Source organism: Ailuropoda melanoleuca, chromosome 13 (genome assembly GCF_002007445.2).
Source record: "Ailuropoda melanoleuca isolate Jingjing chromosome 13, ASM200744v2, whole genome shotgun sequence".
Taxonomy (NCBI): domain Eukaryota; kingdom Metazoa; phylum Chordata; class Mammalia; order Carnivora; family Ursidae; genus Ailuropoda; species Ailuropoda melanoleuca.
The window spans coordinates 25,158,144-25,183,429 of record NC_048230.1 but is presented as its reverse complement, the minus strand read 5'-3'; the positions used below and the strand labels follow the sequence as shown (position 1 = coordinate 25,183,429).

The window sequence follows — 25,286 nt, the reverse complement described above, 5'->3', positions numbered from 1 at the left end:
TGCCGAGGATAAGACACAGAAGATAGGCTGGTCTTAAAAGAGACATTTCCCAAAAAGGAAAAAGACCAATAAACATAAAAATACCAAAAATGTTAAGAGACAGGGCAAGGGCTACCATGGAGATGTGTGCACAGTGCGATGGGAAACTCCATTCCCACGTGAGGCAGTTGGATGCCATTTCAGCTATCTTCACGGGTAGGTTCATTGGGGTGACAGAAAAGCAGTGGCCCGAGGAAGCACCACCCACAAAGCTTGAAGGACAGCTGCAGTCTGGGGTTTGTGAGACAAGTATCAGGAAATTAGCCTAGAAAAGTAAATTGGCACCAGATTGGAAAAGGTCATTTTCCAAGCCAGGAAGTTTGGATTTTATAGGTGGAAAGTGGCAAAAAATAGATTTGTATTTTACTAAAGTGAGTCCAGCAGCGCTAAGTGGATGTTCTGAGGTAAGAGCTCATTACAAGAAGAAACAATGATGTCATTTTATCATGACCTTTAACCGCATCTACTTATTTTCTCTATTCCCAATGTTCCCTCCTTTTGAGGGTGATATGCCATAAAAAGAAATTCTGGGCAATTTCAATGTTCTTTTTTGTTGTTGTTTTGTTTTTGTTATTTAAGTAGGCTCCACACCCAGCATGGAGCGCAAAAAGGCCTTGAAGTCACAACCCTGAGATCAAGACCTGAGCCGAGAACAAGGGTCAGACACTTAACCAATTGAGCCACCCAGGCACCCTCGCAATTTCAATATTCTAAGACGGGAACTAAAGCTATAGATTGTCATACAACACTATCTAATTAATCAAGCCCAAAATAAAATAGTCCTGTGGGTTGGTGCTCTCACTGCTTTCTCTCTCTCTCTCTCTTCTCTCTTTTTCCATATATGCACATTTTACAAATAGAATTAGCTCAAGATAAAAGGAAATATTTCTTATTTTTACCTGCAGTTACTTTAAAATAATGACACATTGCTGCATCTTAATTAACTGGAACCTATGACAGAAAACCAAGACGTGGATTCTCTTCAAAGAAATCCTTCCTTTGATTCATTAGGGTTACTGTGGAAGTTAGAATTTTCCTCCAGGGATTTGTAATTTCCGATTTTCAAATACGTTTTGAATCCTTCAACTCATGTCCTCTGCAAAACAGCATCAATATGAACGGGCAGAAGACATGAACAGACATTTCTCCAAAGAAGAAACACAAATGGCCAACAGACACATGAAAAAATGTTCAACATCACACTCATCATGGAAACACAAATCAAAACCACAATGAGATACCACCTCACACCAGTCAGAATGGCTAAAATTAACAACTCAGAAAACAACAGATGTTGGCAAGGATGTGGAGAAAGGGGAATCTTCTTGGTGGGAATGCAAGCTGCTTCAGCCACTCTGGAAAAGATGCGGTGTATATATTCAATGGAATATTACTCGGCCATCAAAAAAAATGAAATTTTGGCCATTTGCAACAACATGAATGGAACCACAGTGTATTATGCTAAGCGAAGTAAGTCAGCCAGAGAAAGACAAATACCATATGATTTCATTCATATGTGGAATTTAAGAAACAAAACAGATGAACATAGGAGACCAGACGGAAAAATAAAATAAGATAAAGAGAGGGAGGCAAACCTTTAGAGAGTCTTAAACATAGGGAACAAACTGGGGGTTTCTGGAGGGGAAATGGGTGGGGGGATGGGGTAATTGGGTGATGGGCATTAAGGAGGGCACATGATGTAATTAGCACTGGGTGTTATATGCAACTGATGAATCGCTAAATTCTACCGCTGAATCTGACACTACACTATGTGTGAACTAACTTGAATTTAAATAAGATATTGAAAGAAAAAAAAAGAACATTTAGCATTCAGTGTTGAAATGTAAAGAGAATCACTAAAATTAAACCCAACTCCACTCAATGAACAATAAATCCTAAGAGTCTACAACCATACCTCCCCAAAAGGGCCCAATCCTATATGATCTTGGAAGCAAAGCAGAGTCAGGCTTAGTTATTGCCTGGATGGGAGAGTAGTAAATCCTAAGAGGCTATTCACATCCATCTATTTAAGATCTCTTGGTTTGGTTTTGGTTTTGGTTTTTCCATTATCAGCTACCTAGGAAGAAGTGTTCAGAGTTAGAAAAAAATTTTAAGTTTTTTCTGGATCATGAAAAATTTTAACTTTGTCAAAATAGTGGTTTTTTCCAATTCTTAAAGATTTCTGGAGGCAATCTGGTCTCCCCACCTTTGAAAATGAAATAAATACCACAACTACTCCATGAAAAGTGAAAGAGATCATTCTACATAATCGAGATGAAATTCAAGACATAATCCAAAAAAGTTATATCTCAAATTCCTATCCATTCAGTATTGCCCCAGGGATCATCCAATGGAACTGCTGGTCTGGAATTCACATTATAAAATTTTATTCCCCAGTCCCAGTATTTCCAATATTTATGAAATTGTGACCTCAAAAACTAAATAAATAAAACAGATTCCATCTCAGAAGAGAAGACTTCTGTAGCTTCCTTGCCCCTATTCTGAGGTATATCCCATGAGGGTTTAGTTTCCCAAGAGACTAAAAGATTGTAACTTACAAACTGTATTTCATTAAGGGCGCTGGGGTGGCTCAGTCGGTTAAGCATCTGCCTTCAGCTCAGGTCATGATCCTGGGGTCTTGGGATCAAGCCCTGCTTCGGGCTCCCTGATCAGCGGGGAGTCTGCTTCTCCCTCTCCCTCTGACCCTCCTCCTTGCTTGCTCTCTCTCTCTCTCTCTCTCTCTCTCTGTCTGTCTCAAATAAATATATAAAATCTTAAAAAAAAAGAAATTGTATTTCACTCTTATTATTAATACAGATGAAAAATAGTATTCCCTAATCTAAAAATGAGGCATAGGAAATGTGGAGAAAACAAGTTCCAGGAAATCAAAGATCACAAATCCATATCTTGATAACCAATTTGTATTTTGGCCTGGAGGGCACAGATTATGCCCATCGGTTACGTTAAGTGACTTTTCAATTTGCATACAGGTAGACATGGCTCATACACACACACACAGGCACACACACAGGCACACACACACTTTAAACCCAGTACACACCTCGCCCCTCCACCACATGAGCACAGCAAAACCATAAAAAGCATTTGCAAAGATTGCTAACCACATGGAACATTTTTACGACAGTGGCACAAACGAATAAATGGCATTTAATGAGATGCAATATGGATTTTAAAAGGATACATAAACAATTTCCAATACACAGGAGCAAAATCTGTGGGAATATTATTTTCATTATTTGTAATCAGTTGTATCTGTGATTTCTGAGTGGCCAAATTCTCTCTGCCTTTCCATATTCTACCAATAAGACAATGCTTCCTAGGAAGATTTTCTGAACCAAGCATTTCATCCTACTGGCACATGGAAATAGTGCCTTTACTTAGTAACCTGAAGTTATGCCTCTTTTATGAGGCATAAAACTATTCCCAGCAAACAAACAACACTAATGAATGTTCCTTTGGAAACTGGCATCAACAATGATAAATGGAACATCCGGTACATTCTGTAAATACCCATTTTGCGGGCTGTATAAAAGTCTCAGGAAGGAAAGAGACTTTGGGAGCCAGTGAACTGGACTTTTGCAACTAGTCTTTGTCCTTCACTTCCAGTAGGATGACTTCTGACTGTCCCCACACGTGCTGCTCTCCTGAACCCTCTGCCAGGGCTTCCGACTGCGCATTTGCCTCAAGCTGTTCCGTGGAAGCCCCTTGCCTCCCCGGCACCCCTGCTACATCCAGATGCCAGACTCCCAGCTTCCTATCCGGGGCTCACCTGCCGACTGGCTGCCCCACGCCATGCTACTTTGCGGGGAATTGTACCATTCCGCGCTTGGTGGGGAACTGCGCTTGGTGTGAGGATGGCGTGTTCAACAGCAATGAGAAGGAGACGATGCAGTTCCTGAATGACAGACTCGCCAGCTATCTGGAGAAGGTGCGTGGCCTGGAGGAGGTGAATGCAGAGCTGGAATGCAGGATCCGAGAGCAATGCGAAGAGGATATCCCACTGGTGTGCCCCGATTACCAGTGTTATTTCGACACCATTGAAGAGCTCCAGCAAAAGGTCTGGTGTCTCCTTGCCCTAATGCTCCACTCTCCCAAGCTGTGATTTGCTTTATCTTTATGCTTAAAAAAAAAAAAAAAAAAAAGGCTTTCTATGGAAGTCCCCCCAGGGAAAGGGGTCTTCCAAGAGGTAATGCTGACTTAGAGGAAAGGGTGGTGGGCTGAGAGTCAGCAAACACCAGCATTAGCCACGGGCTGCCAGTAATCAGTGAGTGGCCAAAATAAACTCACTCACGTCTAGACTTATCACCCAGAGAATGAGAAAAAACTGCATTACACCTAAAGTTACTTCTGTATGTAACATTGGACATTTATATTTCTATTTTTAACATAGATATTGAAATGTCTTCTTTTGAGTCATGTAATGCTAACCCTAGTAATCATTTCCTTTTCTTACTGATGAATTTTTATCGTCATGGATGGGGATAGAGTCCTAATGCAAACCACCTATGGAGAAAATCCGAGTTCAACTGCCAAGGAATATTGCAAAATGTCTTAGGCCACTGAAAAATGAACCCTTTTTTTTCTATATTTCTTTTATAAATTGGTCCTCCTTTTCTCTTCATTGAAGTGACATGGTTAATAAGAAAAGCAGGCTGAATGCTATTTTATGCTTTTTTTTTATTATAACAATATTTTTTATTATATTATGTTAGTCACCATACAGTACATCCCTGGTTTTTGATGTAAAGTTCCATGATTCATTAGTTGCATATAACACCCAGTGCAGCATGCAATACATGTCCTCCTTACTACCCATAGGCTGGTGATGGGTATTTTATGCTTTCTTATAAAGACTTTTAAAAGATAAATAATGGCATAGCTGTTAAATAAATAGATATTTAGGTTTCTTTCAAAGAGCCCTCTATTACATATAACTAACTTATTCACCAGATCTTGTGCACGAAGGCAGAGAATTCTAGACTTGCTGTACAGCTTGACAACTGCAAACTGGCTGCCGATGACTTTAGGTCAAAGTAAGTTAAATTTGAATTTGAAAATAATTTATGACCACTTCTCTCTCTCTCTCGGTCTCTCTCACACACTGGCACGCGTGCACGCACACCACAAATATTCTCTATATAAGTTTTTTTTAAGCTAAGAATGCTTGCAGAGCTGGCATTTATTATTTGGGACATGGCTTCCTTGAGTCCTTGTGTCACTCACCAGCATGCCCAGCCCCGTGCACGGTGTCTCACAAAGTAAGCACAGTCTGTATCTCTTTTGCTGTGGAAGGTACGAGGCTGAACTGTCTCTTCGCCAGCTGGTAGAGACAGACATTGGCGGCCTGCGTGGGATCCTGGGTGAGCTGACTCTGTGCAAAGCTGATCTGGAGGCCTACGTGGAGTCTCTGAAAGAAGATCTCCTTTGCCTTAAGAAAAACCACGAAGAGGTGAGGAAAGGGGTAAAATTGGGAATGAATGTGGAAGTGACAAAGTCAAACTGAGAGAGCTCGTGTTGCGTATATAAATCAAACAGGCAGATATCGCTAAAGCTGGAATGAAATTACTCGAGGCACCATTACAGGATTTTTGTTCCCTTAGTGCCCATGGCTCTTGGTCACGCCGCTTCGAAGAATGAAGGGGTAGACAAGAGTGGTGGGCAGCAAAGCAAAGTTCATGGAGTGAGAATATTAAGCTCCCGGAGTGGGAGGGGACCCGAGAGGGTTACCATTTTGGCGTTCCCATCTAGCAGTTCTTACAAGCTCTTTCAAAGAACTATCTCGAGCATCCTGAGTGTGGCCCCCCGTGGGCTGGCTGCTAAGGTGAGCCAATCAGGGCTCTGATCATGCCCCTGTCTTCCTATCCGGTTATTGGTCACGTGTTGCTGGTCTTTGGAGCTGACATCTGGAAACTAACTGCCTCAACCTGTGACAGTGACCAATGTTTTATGGTTAATTGTTATGTTTCAGGATGTTTTGCAAAAGTGACTCCTGCAGAGGCTACTAGACAGGATGCTACTGTGGTCTTACCTGTGCTGTAGACAGGATGCTAGTGCGGTTTTGTGTTAGCTGTCCCGGCTCCCACTTTTCTTACTGGGGACCCTGGCCCTGACTACCTAAGTGTCTAATTCACCTCTAACAGCACTAGTGTTGTTCGGCCTGGTCACTCCGGCATATCTCTGGCCCCCGACCAGTACCACATGGAAGAACCAAACTGTTCACCTGCCATTGCTTTGTGAAGGAGGTAACACTACAAACGGCTTTCCTTGTAACACGTGTAACTCTAATTTATAAGGTATGAAAATCAGGCCGATAAACACAGTGTGAAGGCCATTTCAGTAAGGGGATAACATCTTGTGCAATATTTGGACCGATATTTTAAAATATTCTGTCTATAAAGTTTAAAATCATAAAACATGAAGCATATGATTATCTCATGTTGCTGAAGTTAAAAAGTGAAAAGCTGAATGATGTAACATAGCATATTTTCCCTTTGAGCATGTGTTGATGATAATAACATTTATTGAAACCTTCCTATGTGCCAAGAACTTTCCTAAGTGCTTTATATGAACATTAACTCATATATATCACAATAACTCTCTGGGTAAGGCAAAATTATTATACCCATTTTGCAGATGCAGAAACTGGGCAATAGAAAGAGACTCAACCTAAGCGATCTTAATCTAAATCCCACATTTTTACTCACTTCTCCAGAAATGGGATGCCTATGGGATATCAAAGTGAATTTTCCCCCATCCCTCTGTGGCTTTCTTTACTCCATTTCCTCTTTCAGGAGGTCAACTTGCTCCGTGGACAGCTGGGTGACCGACTCAGTGTGGAGCTGGACACCGCCCCCACCATTGACCTCAACGGGGTCCTGGATGAGATGCGTTGTCAGTATGAAACCGTGCTCGCCAACAACCGCAGAGACGTGGAAGAATGGTTTGCTGTTCAGGTCAGCACCCGGAGCAAGAAAATGACAGGCTTCCAGACTTCTGCCTTCTTTGCACCCTCTAATCTTAATACCTGTGTTTCAGACCGAGGAGCTGAATCAGCAGCAGCTGTGCAGCGCGGAGCAGCTGCAGGGCTGCCAGACAGAGATCCTGGAACTGAAACGCACAGCCAATGCTCTGGAAATTGAGCTTCAAGCACAGCAAAGCCTGGTATGGGAGGGAAAGAGAGCTCTGATTTTCTCACTGAAGAATCAGGCTCTGAGATGCTATCCCCTCTTCCGTAACCCCAAGGAGAGACCACAGTTCACATGGCAGGAAGTCTGAATTTCCAATCTGCAATGATTGTTATTTCCTTGCCTTTCCCAAATACTGCAGCTTACCTAGCCAGAAGCAAAAGCGATAGGTCCACAGCTTGTACTGTCCCAACAGGGATGCCCTGACCTTCCCTCCTGGGCTTGAGCATGATCCTGCAGCACCTTCCAGAGACAGAGAGAGAGACAGAGCAGGAGGCCAAGAGAAGAATGAGAGCAGAACCTCTGAGCCAAAGGCACTCAAGCATTCTAGTGGATTTTAACTCTCTTTTGATTCGGGCGAAATTCCCAAGCTCATCATCATATAAAAGAATGGTATTCAAACTCTGCATTCTACCACTACCCTAACCTTTCCCAGGATCCACACCTCAACCAGACCCTTCACTGCACCCCACTCCACCAAGCAACAAGAATACCAGGCACTGGGGGCACCTGGCTGGCTCAGCCAGAGGAGCATGTGACTCTTGATCTCGGGGTCATGAGCTCGAGCCCTACATTGGGCATAAAGATTACTTAAAATAAATAAACAATTTAAGAAAAAAAAAAGCATACCATGCTTTGAAGATCACACTAGCCAGTTCCAGTCGAACACCACTGTCTGTGCCACATTAGGGCCTATGGAGACTATCTGGGTGAGTAATAGCTGCACTTCCATCTTGAGAGAGCCTTAAAAGCCTCACAATAACTTTATGGGGTAAATCCCTTTCGTAACCCCATTATACAGATGAGGAAGACTGAGATTCGGATTAAGGTGCAGGGGTCACGCAGTTTCTAAGAAGCAAAGTGGAAGCTGGATCCAGCTGGTTCAATCCCAGAGCCTCTTTGGACCACTAAGCTACACAGCCCTTCTGAAAACTCTTTTCCTTCTGCAGGCAGAATCTCTGGAATGCACTGTGGCAGAGACGGAGGCCCAGTACAGCTCCCAGCTGGCCCAGATGCAGTGCCTGATCGATAACGTGGAGAACCAGCTGGCCGAGATCAGGTGTGACCTGGAGCGGCAGAACCAGGAGTACGAGGAGCTGCTGGACACAAAGGCCCGGCTGGAGTGCGAGATCAACACGTACCGGGGTCTCCTTGAGAATGAGGACAGCAGGCAAGTTCAACATGATTATTCCCCAAATCCCCAAGTCACAAAGAGGCTCATGCAGGAGAATCCTGCTCCCTCAAGAGCTGCCCGAGGTGAAACGTCCCTAATGCGTTAAAGGATCTCCTTAAGAGAGTTAAAAACAGACAAACAAAAACGGCTGAGGCTAATCACATGACAGTAGAAGAGTTCAGAAGTATTTTAAAGCAGATTCTAGAGCAGAATCAATATCATATATAAAATTCCATGCCGGGGGGGGGGGGGTCTCCCTTTGCTCCTGTCTTCCGCCAAAGGGAAATCAGGAACATGCATACGACGACATTTGCAAAGTGAAGGAAACGCATGAAACTGCATTCAGCTGGCAGGGCTGCAGGGAGCCTGGAGTGCCAAGGCTGGGTCCAGGCCTGAAACAAGCTTAAGTCAACTGTTACTTTGAGAGGTTCAGAACACCATGTGCAGGGCAGATTTTGGCATAATCTTTCCTGAGTTGAAATTTAATCCGGCTTTCCCTTGTTAAGCTTAGTTCAAAATTTCCACAGGCTTCTCTGTAACCCGTGTTCTGCCATAAGCACATCCAGCAACACTTGTGAGCCGTGCACGGCGTACGTCATTTGCACAGTCGAAAACTGCTGCACGTGACTGCTGAGCCCGCGGGCGGCCGGCGGCATCAAAGCCTGCAGTGTCCTGGAAGGGTGAAGGGGCTGCAGTCAGAGCCATCCAAACCTGAAAGTCAAGAAGGCGTTTCTACCCCAAAACTGTCCTCTAAACACCCTCACTCTATTTCTGCTTTATCATGTCCTCTCCTGCCTGCTGAGTGATATTCTAGGAGGCTATAAAACTTTCTTGCTAATCTCCAAATCAAATGCGTTTCATTCCTTTAGCGTGGTAAATATAGCTTTGTGGCTTCTAACTGTGATATAATAACCATGTGATGCCAAGCTAATTGCCTAAACCCATGGCGATGGTTTGATTTTGCACAAACCGAAGCTGAAAATAGTTTTTAACTCCTCTTATACAAATAGATTAATCCATGCAAAATGCCATATATCTTGGAAGACAGTTGTATGTATCTTTCTGAGAGGAAATTTAGGAATAAATGTTATTTTATTTGTAATTATAAAAGTACAGGATTCTTTTTTTTTTTTTCGATTTGGCACATAAAAGGAGGGAAAAGTCAGTTACAATTCCGCACCCCAAGGGTCCATTGTCAGTATTCTGGGAGCCTCCAGCTTTCTTTCTTAAAATAGGTTTTTCCATACGGTGGTAATCATATTTACATAGGCACATAGTTGAGTAACCTATTTTCTTTCAATATGCCATGTAAGCATTTTCAATCCCAATAAATGTATAAGATTGTCTTGTGACCATTATTTTAGTGGCTTCATAAAATACCATAAGGTAGGGATGCCTGGGTGGCTCAGTCAGTTAAGCATCTGCCTTTCGCTCAAATCCTGCACTGGGCTCCTTGCTAGCAGGGAGCCTGCTTCTCCCTCTGTCTGCTTCTTCCTCTGCCTGCCGCTCCCCCTGTTGTACGTTCTCTCTCTGACAAATAAATAAATAAATAAACTCCTTAAAAATATATTAAAAAATAAAAACAAATTAAACAAATAAAAATGCCATAAGGTACATTGGTCTGTTATTGGGCATTTGGGGTGTAAGAATAATTATTCACACACATTTAAAAAGCAAAGCAGAGAACTCCACCTCCAGAAAATGAAATAGATGTATATTTCCTCATTCCTCTTCCTAAGTTTGGCTAAAAACCTGGGAAATTACATATAAAACAAATATAAGCAGACTCTGAAAGGTGGAAGAAGCCAAACCAATTACAATCACATCCAAGAAACAGCATGGTGGTGAGTTCCCTGAGTTTCCTTTTACCTCATATCTCCTGTGTTGGGAGCTGAAGAAACCAACAACCCATAAACACCAGCACGTGCAGACAGAAAAAAATCTCCAAGAAGAGAGTCAAGGGACATGAAGGGAGGTAAGGTTTCTATACTTCACCTGCAGTAATGTCAACACCAATAGAGCATGACGTGTGTGTGTGTGTGTGTGTGTGTAATACCTTAAGCAACTACTTAAAAAAACTATGCAAAGAAATACACTTAATACACCATAGATAAATCAAAGTAGAATTCTAAAATATATTCAAGGAATCCACTGGAAGGCAGGAATATAGGACAGACAGATGAAAAAACAGAAGGAATAAACAGAAAATAAAAAATGAAATGTAGATTTAAGCCCTACCATATCAATAATTATAGCAAATGGAGTCTATATACATTAATTAAAGGGGAGAGGTTGGCAGAGTGGATAAAACAGCACGACTACATGCTCTCAACAAGAATCTCAGTTCAAATACCATGATATGGAGAGGCTGAAAGTAAAGAATTAAAAAAAAATACACACTTGTTCATAGCAGATTTATTTGTAATAGCCAAAAACTAGAAACAACCAAGATTCAAGGCCATTATGCTGAGTGAAAAAAGGCAATCTTGAAGGTCCATATATTATCTGATTATACTTATATGACATTCTCGAAATGACAAGATTACAATGATAAAGAACAACTCAGGCATAGCATGAAGATCTATCTTGAGTGCTGTGGTTACATGAATCTATATATGTGAAAGAAATATACAAATCCTGTGTGTGTATACATTACATATATTAATATGTATGTATATTATATACATGTGTGTATCCATGTTAACTTCCTGACTTTACAACTGAACTATGTGAGCAAGGAGAAGGAGGGAAGAAGGAAAATTGATCAAGCAGTACAGAAGATGTGCAAGATACAAGAAAGGAGTATAACTGATGAAATGTCCTACTGCAGGAATCAAAGGGGAATCAGCTCCAGAGCACAAATAAAGGAAGGAAAAACTCTGCCTGAGACACACAAGAGAAGAAAAGTGATAAGATGGAGAAAGGGTACAAAAACAAAAATACAAAATAATGGTCAAACTCTCTGATTCGGAAAGCGATACATCGAAGTTGTGGAATCTGTACAAAAGCATAGAGAAGAAAATAACACTCATCAATAGTTACAAAATTCACAGAAGTCCACTCTTTACATTTAGATATCCCTCCTTCTGGTCCTTTTTATATGTTTTTTAAATTATTACTATTTCAAATGCCATTATTTTATGGAGTCAAATTTATCCATTTTTTTGTGGTTTCTTGATTTTGAGTCATTGTTATAAAGGCCTTCCATACTCTTAATTTATAAAAGAATTCTTATGCTTTCTCTTAGCACATCTATGACTTCCATTTTTCACAAGTGAATCTATGACCCATTTGTAATTCAAGTATATGAAGAAAGTAGTGAGCATTAGCAGAACAACTCAGCTGTATCAAACCTTATCTTTTTATGTTAACCATACTTTATTGGGATTTAATTTTCATACAATAAGATGCATCAATGGAAAGCATGCAGTTCCATGAAATTTGAAAACATACACAGTCATGTAATCATACAGATCAAGATATAGACTAGCAGACCAAGACGTAAAACATCAACCTTGAGAGTTTCTCCATGCTCCTTCCCAGTCAGCTCCCCTCCGTCATGAGGAGACAACCACTATTCTGATATCTAATGCTGTAGAGTTTTGCCTGTGCTTGAAGTTAATATAAATGTAATCGTACCGTTTGTACCCTTTTGTGCCTGACTTCCTTAGACTGATATAATGTTCTTGAAGTTCTTCCATGTCACTGTGCATACCAATAGTCCATTTTTTTTGTGACTGAGTACCGATCTAATCTATGAACATACCCATTCGTTGATCCATTGTCCTGCTTGTGAGCAGTTGGGTTGTTTCCAGCTTGGGTGCTGTACGCATTTTTATACTCGTCTTTTTATGTATATATGCACTCATTTCTCTTGGGCACAGAACTAGTTGTGAAACTGCTGGGTCAAAGGGAAGGTCCTTTATAGAACAGTGAATCCTTTCACCCAGCAAGCAGCTTGCCCTTTCGCTTTCTTAGTGGTATATTTTAATCAACGAAAGATTTTGACTATGATGAAATCTAATCCATTGTTTTATGTTCAATGTTCTCCGTGTGCTAGAAGTCTTTGCTCAGCACGAGTTCATGAAAATATTCTTCCATGTTGCCTTCTAAAAATTCCATACATATAATCTTCACATTTAAGTGCTGAATTAATTTTTAGGTATAGTATGAGGTAGAGCTCAATATATAGTCATTTCTTGGATACAATTATCTAACTGATTGGCAACATTTATTGAAAAGGCTATCCTTTTCTCATTGACTTAATTTGGAAACTTTGTCAAAAATCAACTGACTACATGTATGTGAGTCTATTTCTAGAATCCATATTCTTTTTCACTGATCTATTTGCCAACCCTCATGCCAGTATCATACTGTCCAACTATTGCAGCAGTATAGTAAATTGTATGAATTTATACTCCCACCAGCAATAAATGAAAGGCTGTATACATTTGTTATCAAACTGTGATTTTTTTCAATCTGATAGGTAGAAAGATAAAATGGTATCTCAGTGTAGTTTAAATTTACATTTCCTTTTTATGAGTGACAGTCAGCATTTTTTCTAAGGCACTTTTTTTTTTAAAGATTTTATTTATTTATTTGACAGAGATAGAGACAGCCAGCGAGAGAGGGAACACACAGGGGGGAGTGGGAGAGGAAGAAGCAGGCTCATAGCGGAGGAGCCTGATGTGGGGCTCGATCCCATGACGCCGGGATCACACCCTGAGCTGAAGGCAGATGCTTAACGACTGCGCCACCCACGCACCCCTCTAAGGCACTTTTTAAATTGAGTGCCTTCTATATTTTCTTTCTGGTCATTATCTGCAGTGTTATTGCAAATATGATTTCCCAGTTTGTCATCTGTCTTCTGATTTTAGAGGTTGTGTTTTTTACCAATGTACAAGCTTTTCGATGTAGTCAGGTTTATAAGTTTTTATGGTTTCATTATTTTGGTCCTTACTAGAAAGGCCTTCTGAATTCAAATTTATAAAAGAACTCTCATATTTATTAGTACAATTCTGATTTCATTTTTTCACATTTGAATCTTTGATCAATTTGTAATTTGTTGGGTGCCTGGGTGGGTCAGTCAGTTAAGTATCTGCCTTCAGCTCAGGTCATGATCCCGGAGTCCTGGGATCAAGTCCTGCACTGGGCTCCCTGATCACTGGGGAGCCTGCTTCTCCCTTTGCCCCTCTCCCTCCTAATGTGCTCTTGCTCTCTCTCTCTCAAATAAATAAACAAAACCTTTTTTAAAAAATTGTAATTTGTCCTACTATAAGGCATAAGGTATAATTCCAACATTTCCTGCCCCACCTTTGACCTCAAGTGTTACAGAATTGTCCCCAAACTACATATGATATTCTATCTTTTCCCCCACTGATTTGAAATGTCACATTTATCATATACGAAATAACAATTTGTAAGGAGGTCTATTTTAGACTCCTTGTTCTATTCTATTCTATTCATTTTTCTGGTTATTCAGGCATGAATATTATAGTATTTTAATTCTTGAGGCTTTAAAAAGGAAGGACTAATCTTTTGACTTCTTTTTTAGAATTTTCCTGGCTATTCAAATTTGATTAATTTTTTTCTCATAAAACTTCAGAATTAACTTGTCTGGTTGAAAAAAATCACATTTTGGGAGGATCTCAATAAATTTATTGGAATCTAAGTTAAATTAATGTAGAGATCACTGATATTTTTATAGTAATGAATACAGTACCTCAATCCAAGAACACGGTATCTTTCCATTTATTCTAGTTTTCTGTCCTTCAGTGCATTTTAATATTTTATTCATGTAGTTTACCTTTCTAATTTTATTCCTGTGTATTTTATATTTGTTGGTGCTATTGTAAAGTAGTGTGTCTTTTCCTTACATTATGTGATATGCAGAATAATGGGCCCCCAAAGATGTTCATGTCCTTATCCTACAATCTTTGTATACGTTAGGCTACATGACAAAGGGGAAGTAAGGCCGCTAATCAGCTGACCTTAAAATAGCAAGATTATCCTAGATGATATGCATGGGCCCAGTATAATCACAAGGTCCTTAAGCGTGGAAGAGGAAAGCAGAAGAGTCGGTGTCAGAGTGATGCCATGTGAACAAGATCTGACACTGGGGGCTTTCAAGATGGAAGGGGCCACGAGCTAAGGAGCATGGGCAGCCTCTAGAAGCTGGTGATTATTCTCTCCTAGAGCCTCCATAAAGGATCAGGAACAAATAACTTTCTCAAGAAGATGCTGAGAAAGTATTCCTGAGAAAGAAAACACACACCCTTCAACAGATCATGTTTAAACAGCAAATAGAAGCCAACAGTATGACAAATTTTTAGCTAACGTAATTCCACGAGCAAACACTGAGGCGTTAAAAATGTCATAAAATGTGGGCTTTAGAAAACCAAAAGATAACCAGCCTCTTTCCCAAGAAATTTCTTGTTAGCAATCAAACCCTACCTGGCAAACTGAAACAGGAATCTAGCAATCGCCTTTAAGAAGGGTCTTATTTTAAAATTAGCATTTTAACCCATACTCATGATGTCTAAATGATGAAAATGGGAAAATCAGTGGGCAAAACAAAATAAAACACGGATTTCTAAGTTCTCCAACAATTATTAGATATTAATCGTTTCCCTTTTCTAGAGAAGAAAGGAAAAGAAGGATGAACTCATTCCTGATCAAGCTTAATGCCAGGTGGAGAGGTCAACAAGGATTTAATGAACTTAATACACTCACACCTACTTAATAATGGATGCTGTTAGAACTGTGACGACAGTTCCTTTTGAAGACTTCATGTGAAGCTCTGGGTCCAATGACAAGTAGTAGTTGTGATGGGTCATAACTTAGTAACAGCCGAAATGCACATTTTTATGAGACAGGTAACTCTTCTCAGGCGAGTAAAAAGCAGACTAATGAGATGTTCCTATGGGATTTGATATAAACATTAGAAAGGAAAACATCCTCCCAGCTGTGACCCCACCTAGAGCAAAGGCTATATAAGCACTTCAAAGAGGAAATAGCCAAGAAGCTGGGAATTCAGACACAGTCGCAGCTGCTTGAGCTTTCGATCAGGACCACAGACTGAAATAAACCAAAACTGGATACGCACTATGGATGCCAAGGGCTGTACAATAACAACTTCTTGTTCAACGCCACACCAAAGCTGCTCTAGGATTACAAACTGTCGGACCATTTCTTCTAACGCCAGCTGCCAACATGGCAGTCTTAAAGCCAACAGCTGCCCACCAACTGGCCATGTTCCGAGGGCTGCCAGACCCATTCCTTGCTTTTATTTCACACCCGTCTGCTTAATAAACAACTTCAATGCCTGTTGCCTTCTGGATGACTGTGGCTGGTGTGGTGAAGGCATCAACAGTAACGAGAAAGAGACCATGCAAATCTTGAACGAGCGCCTTGCTAACTACCTGGAGAAGGTGCGGATCTTGGAACAAGAGAATGCGGAACTGGAGCACAAAATCCAGGAGGAGTGTAACAAGGAGCTCTGTGTTGTATGTCCTGACTACCGGTCCTACTACGCTACCATTGAGGAGCTCCAGCAGAAGGTAAGAGTCTTAGTAATGTGTATAATCAGGTTGGGGCATGACACTCTCCAAGCAATAGCCATTCGCTAAACCTTAATATTTTTAGTTCCTCTTATGCTGGAAAAAAATACTTTGTAGAATAAGAAAATCTCTTGAAGGAAATTGCCATCTTGAGGCAATATTCAGAGTTTTATATTCATTCATATTCCAGAGATACATTCTGCTGTCTCAGAAGTGTGTCAACATGTGTCAAAATGTGTCAACAGCCGATTCCTGCCACTTCTTTAACAAAAATAAGAAAACCGGAATCTGAGAAAGAGCATTTTGTTTTAAAAGTTCCTAAAGAGTTTAGGTTTTATCTATTTTGCTACCATCACCACTGTTTCCCCCTTTTATACTCATGTCATCATCTCCAAATTGTTTCAATGGTTTCTTCCAACACCGAGCCTGTCTCCTAATCCGAGTGATGTGCTGCTCCTACTGCACGTGCCAGATTTATTCCAATTTCTTCAACAAGTATTTCCCAAGCACCACCAACAACACACCAGACATTACTCTAGGCTCTGGGAAAATATTAGTGAACTAAAAAGTCCTTGCCCTCATGGCGTTTAGATTCCAGAGGATGCAAATCGAGGGCAGATTTTATATTTTAACAGTAAAATATATACAGAAGTTTCTATTGGAGTGGGTTTTGCTGATTTTTTAGGAAAATAACAGAAACTCTGATTTTCCAAAGCTTCCCAAGCTTCCTAACCATAGCTATGGAAAGCCTAACTGTCCCCCGCCCCCTGCCCCGTGTTAATTGCAACACACACAAGCCCTTGGTTTTTAAAGGAGATCCTGGTGTTTGTCTCATTTGTGTGTACAATTTCTTAATTCTAGATCTTGTGTACCAAGGCTGAGAATTCCAGACTGGTCTCACAAATTGACAACACCAAACTGGCTGCTGATGACTTGAGAGCCAAGTAAGCCCACCCAGCACTGTCATTCATGACAGAATTCACCCTGCCTCTGACTCTACACACTCCCAAGAAGATTATCCCCAAATCTGCTAAGCCTCCTGCTCCATACCACACCAGCGCTAGCCCAGATAAAAACCTGCACATTCGGGAAATGATAAAGATTAATGACCACTCACATGTAAGCAGTACTTGCAGTTTCTAACATATGAATCCATCTGATTACCTGCACAGTAATTCAGGAAAATGGGGAGGCCTCATATATAGTTGCCTTGTTTAAGGCGAGAAAACTCTGGCTTAAGGGGGTTCAGTTACATCCAGAGACATACAACTAGGGCAAGACACAGCTAAAACATGCGCCTGAATTTTATAACTCCTAATCCATCACTCTTTCCACGTCTACTGCGTTGCCTCTAGGGTCAGGAGGAGCAGGGTCAATTCCCTTACCTCAAAGAACAGCAATGTGGCCTCACGCTGGCAAACTGATAAGGAATAACAATTATGTGGTGATGTTTATCAAGGGGTCTCACCTCTAAAGAGAAGGAAACCCACAACAGAAATATAACACATGAGAGTCCTGAAGGAGAATGAGGAAGGAGTTCTGCTTGGCTTGATTGACACCGTCTGCATTGTAATGCCTTTCTTTTTATGTCTCACTCTTAAAGGTACGAAGCTGAGCTGTCCGGACGCCAGCTGGTGGAGGCAGATGCCAACGGCCTACAGCAGATCCTGAATGCACTGACCCTGGCCAAGGCTGACCTGGAGGCACAAGTCCAGTCTTTGAGGGAGGAGCTCCTCTGCCTCAAGAACAACCATGAGGAGGTTAGAGAAAAACCAAGGGAGTCATTTCAAGCTCAGCCTCTAAAAATAGCAGCAATTTCCTCAAGTCAAACTTGGCAAAAGCTGTCTCCGAAAAGTAGATACTACTCTGCTTCTCAGCCCTGAAAATACCTACTGCTACTACCATTGGCTCCATGTGTTTTAAGTCCATCGCCTATCCCACTATATCTTAGGCCTCCATTGCCCTCTCCAGCTTTTCCAGAAGGAAGCGACGCTTTTCCTGACCTCACGGGTTTCTCATCTTTTTGTAGCCATCCCTACACAGACTTCTGCCACTGTTGGTGTTAAGTCCGTATTGGCAAAAGCCCACACTGGCGTCATAGACTATGGTTCTCTTATTATAAATTCTACCTCTCTACCTCTATAAATTCACCATTACCCATCCCTGGAAATGATCTAAATTCTTTAAGACTCTGATCTTGCTAATTGATTCCTTTTAATGTTCCACGTATTTGAACACAGAGTCATATGTGAAATAGCCTGAGGTCATTTTATAGCATCTCAATAGCACCTATAAGTCATCTATTCCTTTATTGTGAGCTATATTTCAGATGCAATTAAGCTAAATTATTGCTGTTAGACAAACAAGAACACAAGGGTGTCATATGTTCACCAAGTGACTTCACATTCTTTTTCTTTCCACAGGAAATCAAATCCCTGCAGAGCCAGCTTGGGGACAGACTCAACATTGAAGTGACCGCTGCCCCTTCTGTTGATCTAAACCGCGTTCTACAAGAAATGAGATGTCAGTATGAGTCCATCATGGAGACAAACCGCAGAGAAGTGGAACAATGGTTCAACACACAGGTGGGGAGGGTAGAAAACTCAAAACCAAAAAGTTGACATTGCATTTCCAGGTGCCCGTTCATCACATCACATTTTCCTTCATAATAGTCATGGCCTTTGACTGTGTTGCAGATGGAGCGGCTGAACCAGCAGGTGGTGAGCAGCTCCCAACAGCAGCAGTGCTGCCTGAAGGAGATCACTGAGCTGAGATGCACCGGGAATGCTCTGGAGATTGAACTGCAGGCCCAGCACCGAATGGTACCCAGCAAGCTGACCAAGCCAAACACGACAGGGATGGCAGCAGCCCTGACACCTGCATGGTGCAGTGTTTCCCAAACTGTGTCCCTCAGAAGTTCCTGTTTGCTAAAGGGTCTATGGCCAAAAAAAGGGCTTGTGGTCAAGTAAGCCTGTGAAACGCTGGTTCAACAGGTACCTTCCTGCAGGCCTTTAATAAGCTAATATGCCCTGTGGATCTCCCAGAAGGAGATGTATGGTATTCAGCGTTCCAAACTTATTTGACTCTGGACCCCTTGTTTTAAGAGCATCTCATGGCAATAATCCATGGAGTACACTTTGGGAAACACTAATGGAGCATTTTACTACATGCAAAACATTTTTACAAACTATCAGATTTATAAAATAATCTTATAAAGGAGGTAGCATCATTATTAAGCCAATTTTACAGTTGAGGCTCAGGGAGCTGAAGTGCTTTTCCCACGCCAAATCCCAGGTGAGTTCCATCTTGCCTATTTTATAGAGACGGAGACAGTGAGATCCTGAGGCATTGAGTAACTTGTTAAAACTCACAAAAGAAATGAGTCTGAGCCGGAATTCAGTTTCCAAAGCTGGAACCACGTCTGCCTCATTGTACTGCCTTTCTGAAATAGGGAATTATTTAAAGGCTCTGATATGAAGGTATTTGGAAGACCCTGCCCCAAAGCTGGTTTTGTCACCAGCTAGTCATGTGACCATGGGCCACTCACTTAATCCCTTGAACCTCAGTTTTCTCCTCTCTAAAAATTGGGAAAACCATGAAAATAATAGGTTATTCAAACCTAAAATTCCATTATTCGTAGACTTACAGAATGATGGAGCAGGAAAGAACTATAATCACCAAAGTTTCAACTCTCGTGTTTTAGATATAAAGGAATGGACTAAGTGAAAGCGTTGTTTATGGCTAAATGCTGCTAACTTCTTTTTTAAGGTCTAAATAGTCACAGAATGAGGTACCATGGTAACAGGTTCTTGAAGCCCAGGCATAAAATAAGTTGGAATATTTTTTTGTCTCACAGGTAGGAGAGTGTGGTAGGATATTATCAGGTGATTAAGAAAGTAAATACTTAAAGAGAGGCAAAAATAAGTAAAGAGGATAAAAGGAAGCAAGCTTTAGCATAGTTGATAATTTTGGTTTTGGATTTGTTTGGTTAGGAAGTAATAAGAGGGCTTTGAGATTCATTAGTACCTGTCACAAAGAAACCATTGTTTAAAATGATGCAGTTTACAAGTAACCTAGGCTCCAACGAGTCATCATTGTAAATCCTACTTTCCTCCTCCGTGGTAGAGAGATTCCCAGGAATGCATCCTGGTGGAGACAGAGGCCCGCTACACAGCCTTACTGGCCCAGATCCAGTGTCTGATTGATAACGTGGAGGCTCAGCTGGCAGAGATCCGGTGTGCCCTGGAAAGGCAGAACCAAGAATATGAGATTCTGCTGGATGTCAAGTCCCAGCTGGAGTGTGAGATTGCCACGTACCGCAGTCTTCTGGAGAGTTCGGATGTCAAGTAAGTAAAACAAAAACAGCTTCTACTAGGAAATATGCTCACATACATGTATTACTGCCACTGGCAACAGGGGGCGTGTGCTTTGATCTTCTTGCCAGTGATGGGAACTTGCGATACACGGTCTCAAGCTGTGCTGTTTGGAGCCTACAGTTGTAACCTAGTCCAAATGTGAGGTCTTAGCTGGGCTGCGTCATCTTGAAGAGCCAGTGCACCAGGTTAATTCCTTATATGTTGAGTTTTTAAAAGTACAAGGGAAAAAAATGGTTTTCCCCAATACTCAAATATTCCTGGCGACTTATAGATTTTCCCGCACGGAGATGAAGTTTCATGAGATCAAACAGGAAGACCCCGCTCCCTCTGGAGGAACATTCTGCTCAGGCTGAAATGCCCATCCCTGTCCAGCCACGTGTCCTTGATGCCAACAGCAGCATGTAGATATGTGTGTTTTTGCATCATTTTTAAAGTAGAAAGTGTAATGCTTTTCAATGATAAGAAGCCAACCAGCTCACAAGGAACTGACCTAGATAGCACATAAGCTCTTTAGAGGAAGCAACTCAGTCCAAACTAACGCCCCAGATGCAGACTCAGCTACAGTTGTTACGGAGACCTTCTTCCCCAAAATAATCAGTGAACTCTGTTCACGGCATTCTTTTAACTGGCACGTTTTCACTGCCACATTATACTAGCCCAAGGTTAACCATAGCTACAATATACCAAACGAGGAGCTACAATATACCAAAGTGCCTTGAGCCATCAAAGAAAGATGATGCTTTCTAAAAAGAGTTCTGTTAACTGCTTCCAACTCCCAGTTCTATAAAGTTTCCTTTAAATATGCCCAGAAGGCACTTTGAAGCTTCCGGATAAAGCACGGAGGACTCTTCCATCGATGGGGTTCAGGCCACCAGAAGTATTGTGACTCACTGATAAGAAAGATATCTGATGAACTTCTTTTCCTCAGATAATAAGCCCCTCAACTTGGCCCTTATCGCTATTGACCCTGTAAGTCAGTGATATCCAGTCTGCAGATGGAGAACTAATGCTCAGGAGGGCTCACAGACTTACCTGAGGTCACCAGCTGGTAAACAGCAGAGGTGGGCTGCACCCTGGTCTTTAACTCCCGGCACGGGGTTCTTCCCCAACGCCGTGGCATTGGCCATAACGGCAGCTGACGTAAGCTAACGCTTCTAAACCTAAGAGGCTGCTTTCTGCTGGGTCTGTTCTCATCCTTCCTCTTTCACTAACGATAGAACAAAATGAATGAATAAGCATTTGGGAGTACTTGTTTTGAGTGACACATGTCGAAAAATTACCCCCCGCTTTCGTTCGCCATCACCATCGTTACCTTCGCTCAATCCCAGGTAAAATTTTGGCTTTCTTCTAGGCTTCCCTATAACCCGTGTGCCACCAAATGTGAGCCTCCCAGTAAGACCAGCGCCATGGGATGCCCAGCCCCAGTTTACAACACATCATCCTCGGCTTCCTGCAGGACACACGAGCCCCGCAGCGCCTACAGAGTCCTGCCCCGAATACTGGTTAAAATCTGCACCACCACGCAGGAGATTAAGGATGGCAAAATCATTTCTTCTCACGAGCACGTGCAGCCTTGCTTCATCATCAGAACTGCCAGAGTCTAACATTCCAAGGTGATGAAAATGACCCTCATTCATGAAAGAGAGGCCAATACTGGCTCCTACCAGAAAGGCTTAAAAAGTCCGCAGCCCCTTGAGGTACTTAGTTTCTTACTACCACACTGGGTCTGCATCACTAGATAGAATTCCTTGCATTCCGATCCTTCCCTAAGTCACCGCTGTCAACATGATAATAAATGACATTTCTCTGGAAGCATATTATCCGCTTCTCTGAGAGACAGCCACTGCTTTATAAGTTCCAAGGAAGGCGCCCTACATTACTTGACTCCACAGGTGATAGTCAGGTTTCTCTTTTGTTTACTCAGGACTTGTTTACTTATATGCCTCACTAGAGCCAGTCAGACAAGTTCTAGGATTGTTTTTGGCCATGGTACATGAGGTGAAAAGCTACGACCTTCCCTTCTAAAATCCTTCCTCGGCTATACAAAGAAGCCTATATAAAAAGAGCATGATTAGGGGAAAAGATCTTTAATGTTTAGTTTCCTTGAGTAGTCATGAGTCTGTCTGCTGTTGAACTCTGCTGTCTGTTATCCTCATTCACATTCCTCACATTCCCCCAAGGTATTTTTGAAGATGTCCATGTTCTCCAAAACTTTGTAACCATTGGGCTCTCCAAATATTTTCATCAAGAATCAGGAAGAGTTGTGGGGAGTGAATCTGGAGCATTTTGAAGGAATAACATGGATCCTTTCATTAAATGTTTGCTATTTCTCTTTCCACTCTTTAGGGAATGGGAGTTGTCTCTGACTGTTTAACAAGGGACTTGGAGCTGGAACTCTCCCTCCATAGCCCTGCTCCTCCATCTCCCGGGGACTGATGACCATGAAAACATAGCTTAGGTTCCTCCGTCGATCTATCCACCAGAGAGAAACGGACTTGACCCCACAAACTTTGCAGAAAAGTAATCATTGAGTAATAGCTGCTTGCAAGCACGAGACATTCTCAAGTAAGAAGATACCGTGTATGTATCGGCCATGATCAGAGCTTCTCACAGCAGGGTCACAGAGGGTTTCAGTCAATCCCTACAAAGTTATTTGACATTTCCAGAAATTTTAGTAAATAATTACAAATCAAATACAGAATGTGGAGTCAAAAGACCTGAAGTCCTAAACTAGTCTCTTGGGACGCTGGGCAAAAACATCTAGCCTTCATCAAATTTAATTTCCTTATTTGTTAAATGAGGGCCATGGCTACTTGACAGGTTTGTTGTGAGGATCAAATGAAACTGTTTATGTCATGCTACTTGGTATACTGAAGAGCATGATGCAAATGTTATTTTTACATAAGCTTTGCTTTTAACTATAGCCCTAGATTTAACTGTGTTATTATCTCATGTCAAAATTCTTTTCCCATAAATGTAGTTATCCAATCATGATTTGGGGAGTTTTAATAGTGCTCAGCTTTGAGAGGTAAAACAAGAACAGAACAGGATCTTCCTGCCATCAACCATGCAATTGTATTCAGTAGAGCGTTTCTGAGGCCTTAGGGTCTGTATCAGATATCAGTTGATGGCTGGTGCCCACAGCAAAGACAAAAGCATCATTTAACTCACAGCTCAGCAGTCACTTCCTCCAGACAAGTAGCAACTTATACTGAGCAAGTGGAATGCAGAACTCCCAGAATGATCTCTTTCCTATCAATAACTTCCTTCCCATCTGAAGGCCCAGATTACCCCTGGTAGCACTTCACAGCATACCATCTCAGACTGAAGGATGGAAATGTGGGAAGAGCAGGGGTGCACACTCAGAAGCCCTAGGACAGAGTCTAACCCCAGTCTATGTGTATGACCTTGAGTAAAAGAGACATAACAATGTAGGTCCTTAGGCACTGGAGGGATTAAATGGACTAATAAGAGTAAAAGGGTCGTGTAAGCTGTACAAGGCCAGGCAGAAGAGAGGTTTTGTCCCCTAATTGGAAACCAGGCATTTGTCATTTTACAAACTTCTTCCTCTGTGTCTGGTTCGGTGGTGGTCCCCAGTGGACCTCATATGTACTGTCAACACTAACTGAGAAATCAATTGGAGAAAGGCCAGAGTTGCTCAGTCTGCTCTGAATTTTGATTAACAGGATTCAAGGTTTAGGAACCTTGCCGGACTCAGGCTAACCTTGGGTTGATATGGCAATGCCATTCCCAGTTTATCCCCAAAATAGGATCTCTTCCTCCCACTCTAAGCAAAGTATCCCATGTGCCATACTAAGCTGAATTATAGATATTTGAAACCAAAAAGACTATGAATCCCAGTCCTGTAAGTCAGTTATAACACCAGGTTCCTTGCTCTGAAGTCTATAAAGTCCTACTAAGACACAATCTTAGAAAGGATTGACTCCAAGGAGCAAGATGGCCTTTTGTTTGCTAGAGCTTGTCTCAGAGAGGGAAAGAGTATCAAAACCCATTTGGTGGTCCGCAATTATATTTCTAAACAAGGGAGGTTTAAGGATATATTTTCTCTAGATATCGTCTTTTTTCATGTTGACTCCACCTTAATATGACAGCTGGTCTAAACACTTCCAAATGTAGGGGTAACCATGCTTCTCTCTTCCCCTTTGTCTCTCAACCATTAACTGCCCTCAAATCCCTATAAATGGCCCACAGCCTCTCCATCCTCCGCTAGGATCAATTCCACCAATTTCTGTTTAGAAGAAGTGGCCTGAAAATTTTTCAAGAGTTCAATCAGTAGTAACCCCTTACATTACTTGCCACCAGGATTTCTCTAGTTGACTCAGAAACCACTTATACCCAAATCCCCTGAGGAACCTATAAAATTCAGATTACTGGGCCGTACCCTAGACCTCCTACATTAACATCTCCAGGTGTGGGACCTGGGCATCCAAATTTTAACAAAATTCTCACCCAAAGCATGTGTGCTGAATTATAAAAGCCACTGCTTGCTAACTGACAAATGCCTTTTGGTTTAAAGATCTGGATGATTTGCTGCCTTAGGGATTATCTTTTAAGTTTTGACACTAGCTTGACAGATAACCATGCATGCAGACAATTCCTTCTCTACGTATCTATCTACCTGTTTATGAAGTAGGGTTAATCAAAAAGCTAATAAGTAACTCATTTAATAACTAATTCATTTAATCTTTACTACCATGGAGGAGTTACCCCTAATATTCCCATTTAATAGATAAAGGAACTAATGGATAGAACAGTTCAATGACAATATTGTGTGAATACTGAGTATTGTGTGACTCTCACCCAGTGTCACACAATAAGATTGAATGTTAAGTATTTTGATTTCCTTAAGAAGGTTAACATAGCACCGGATACATTCTATAATCAGTGTCCAAGAATGGAAACAATTCACAGT

General features: G+C 41.5%; 2 protein-coding genes and 1 long non-coding RNA gene across 5 annotated transcripts in view; 2 read left to right on the top strand and 1 right to left on the bottom strand.

The window, feature by feature from the left end:
- Nucleotides 1-3,670: 3,670 nt before the first annotated feature.
- On the top strand, nt 3,671-9,045 carry KRT40 (keratin 40). The gene is made up of 7 exons (XM_002924962.4): nt 3,671-4,117; nt 5,011-5,093; nt 5,353-5,509; nt 6,852-7,013; nt 7,096-7,221; nt 8,195-8,415; nt 8,946-9,045. Exons 1-7 carry the CDS (start codon nt 3,671-3,673, stop codon nt 9,043-9,045), a joined length of 1,296 nt encoding a protein of 431 aa, XP_002925008.2.
- Nucleotides 9,046-13,125: 4,080 nt separating this feature from the next.
- Nucleotides 13,126-25,286, bottom strand: part of LOC105240067 — a 131,422-nt gene continuing 119,261 nt past the window's right edge. For all 3 annotated transcript variants that reach the window (XR_004619352.1, XR_004619351.1, XR_002143852.2), the window contains one exon: nt 13,126-20,219. This is a non-coding gene — a long non-coding RNA (uncharacterized LOC105240067). The remainder of the gene's footprint in view (nt 20,220-25,286) is intronic.
- KRT39 (keratin 39) lies at nt 15,525-22,758 on the top strand. Its single transcript, XM_002924945.4, has 8 exons — nt 15,525-15,977; nt 16,839-16,921; nt 17,581-17,737; nt 18,401-18,562; nt 18,674-18,799; nt 20,103-20,323; nt 21,705-21,966; nt 22,700-22,758. The coding sequence occupies exons 1-7, from the start codon at nt 15,525-15,527 to the stop codon at nt 21,955-21,957; spliced, it is 1,455 nt and encodes a 484-aa protein (XP_002924991.2). The 3' UTR covers nt 21,958-21,966; nt 22,700-22,758.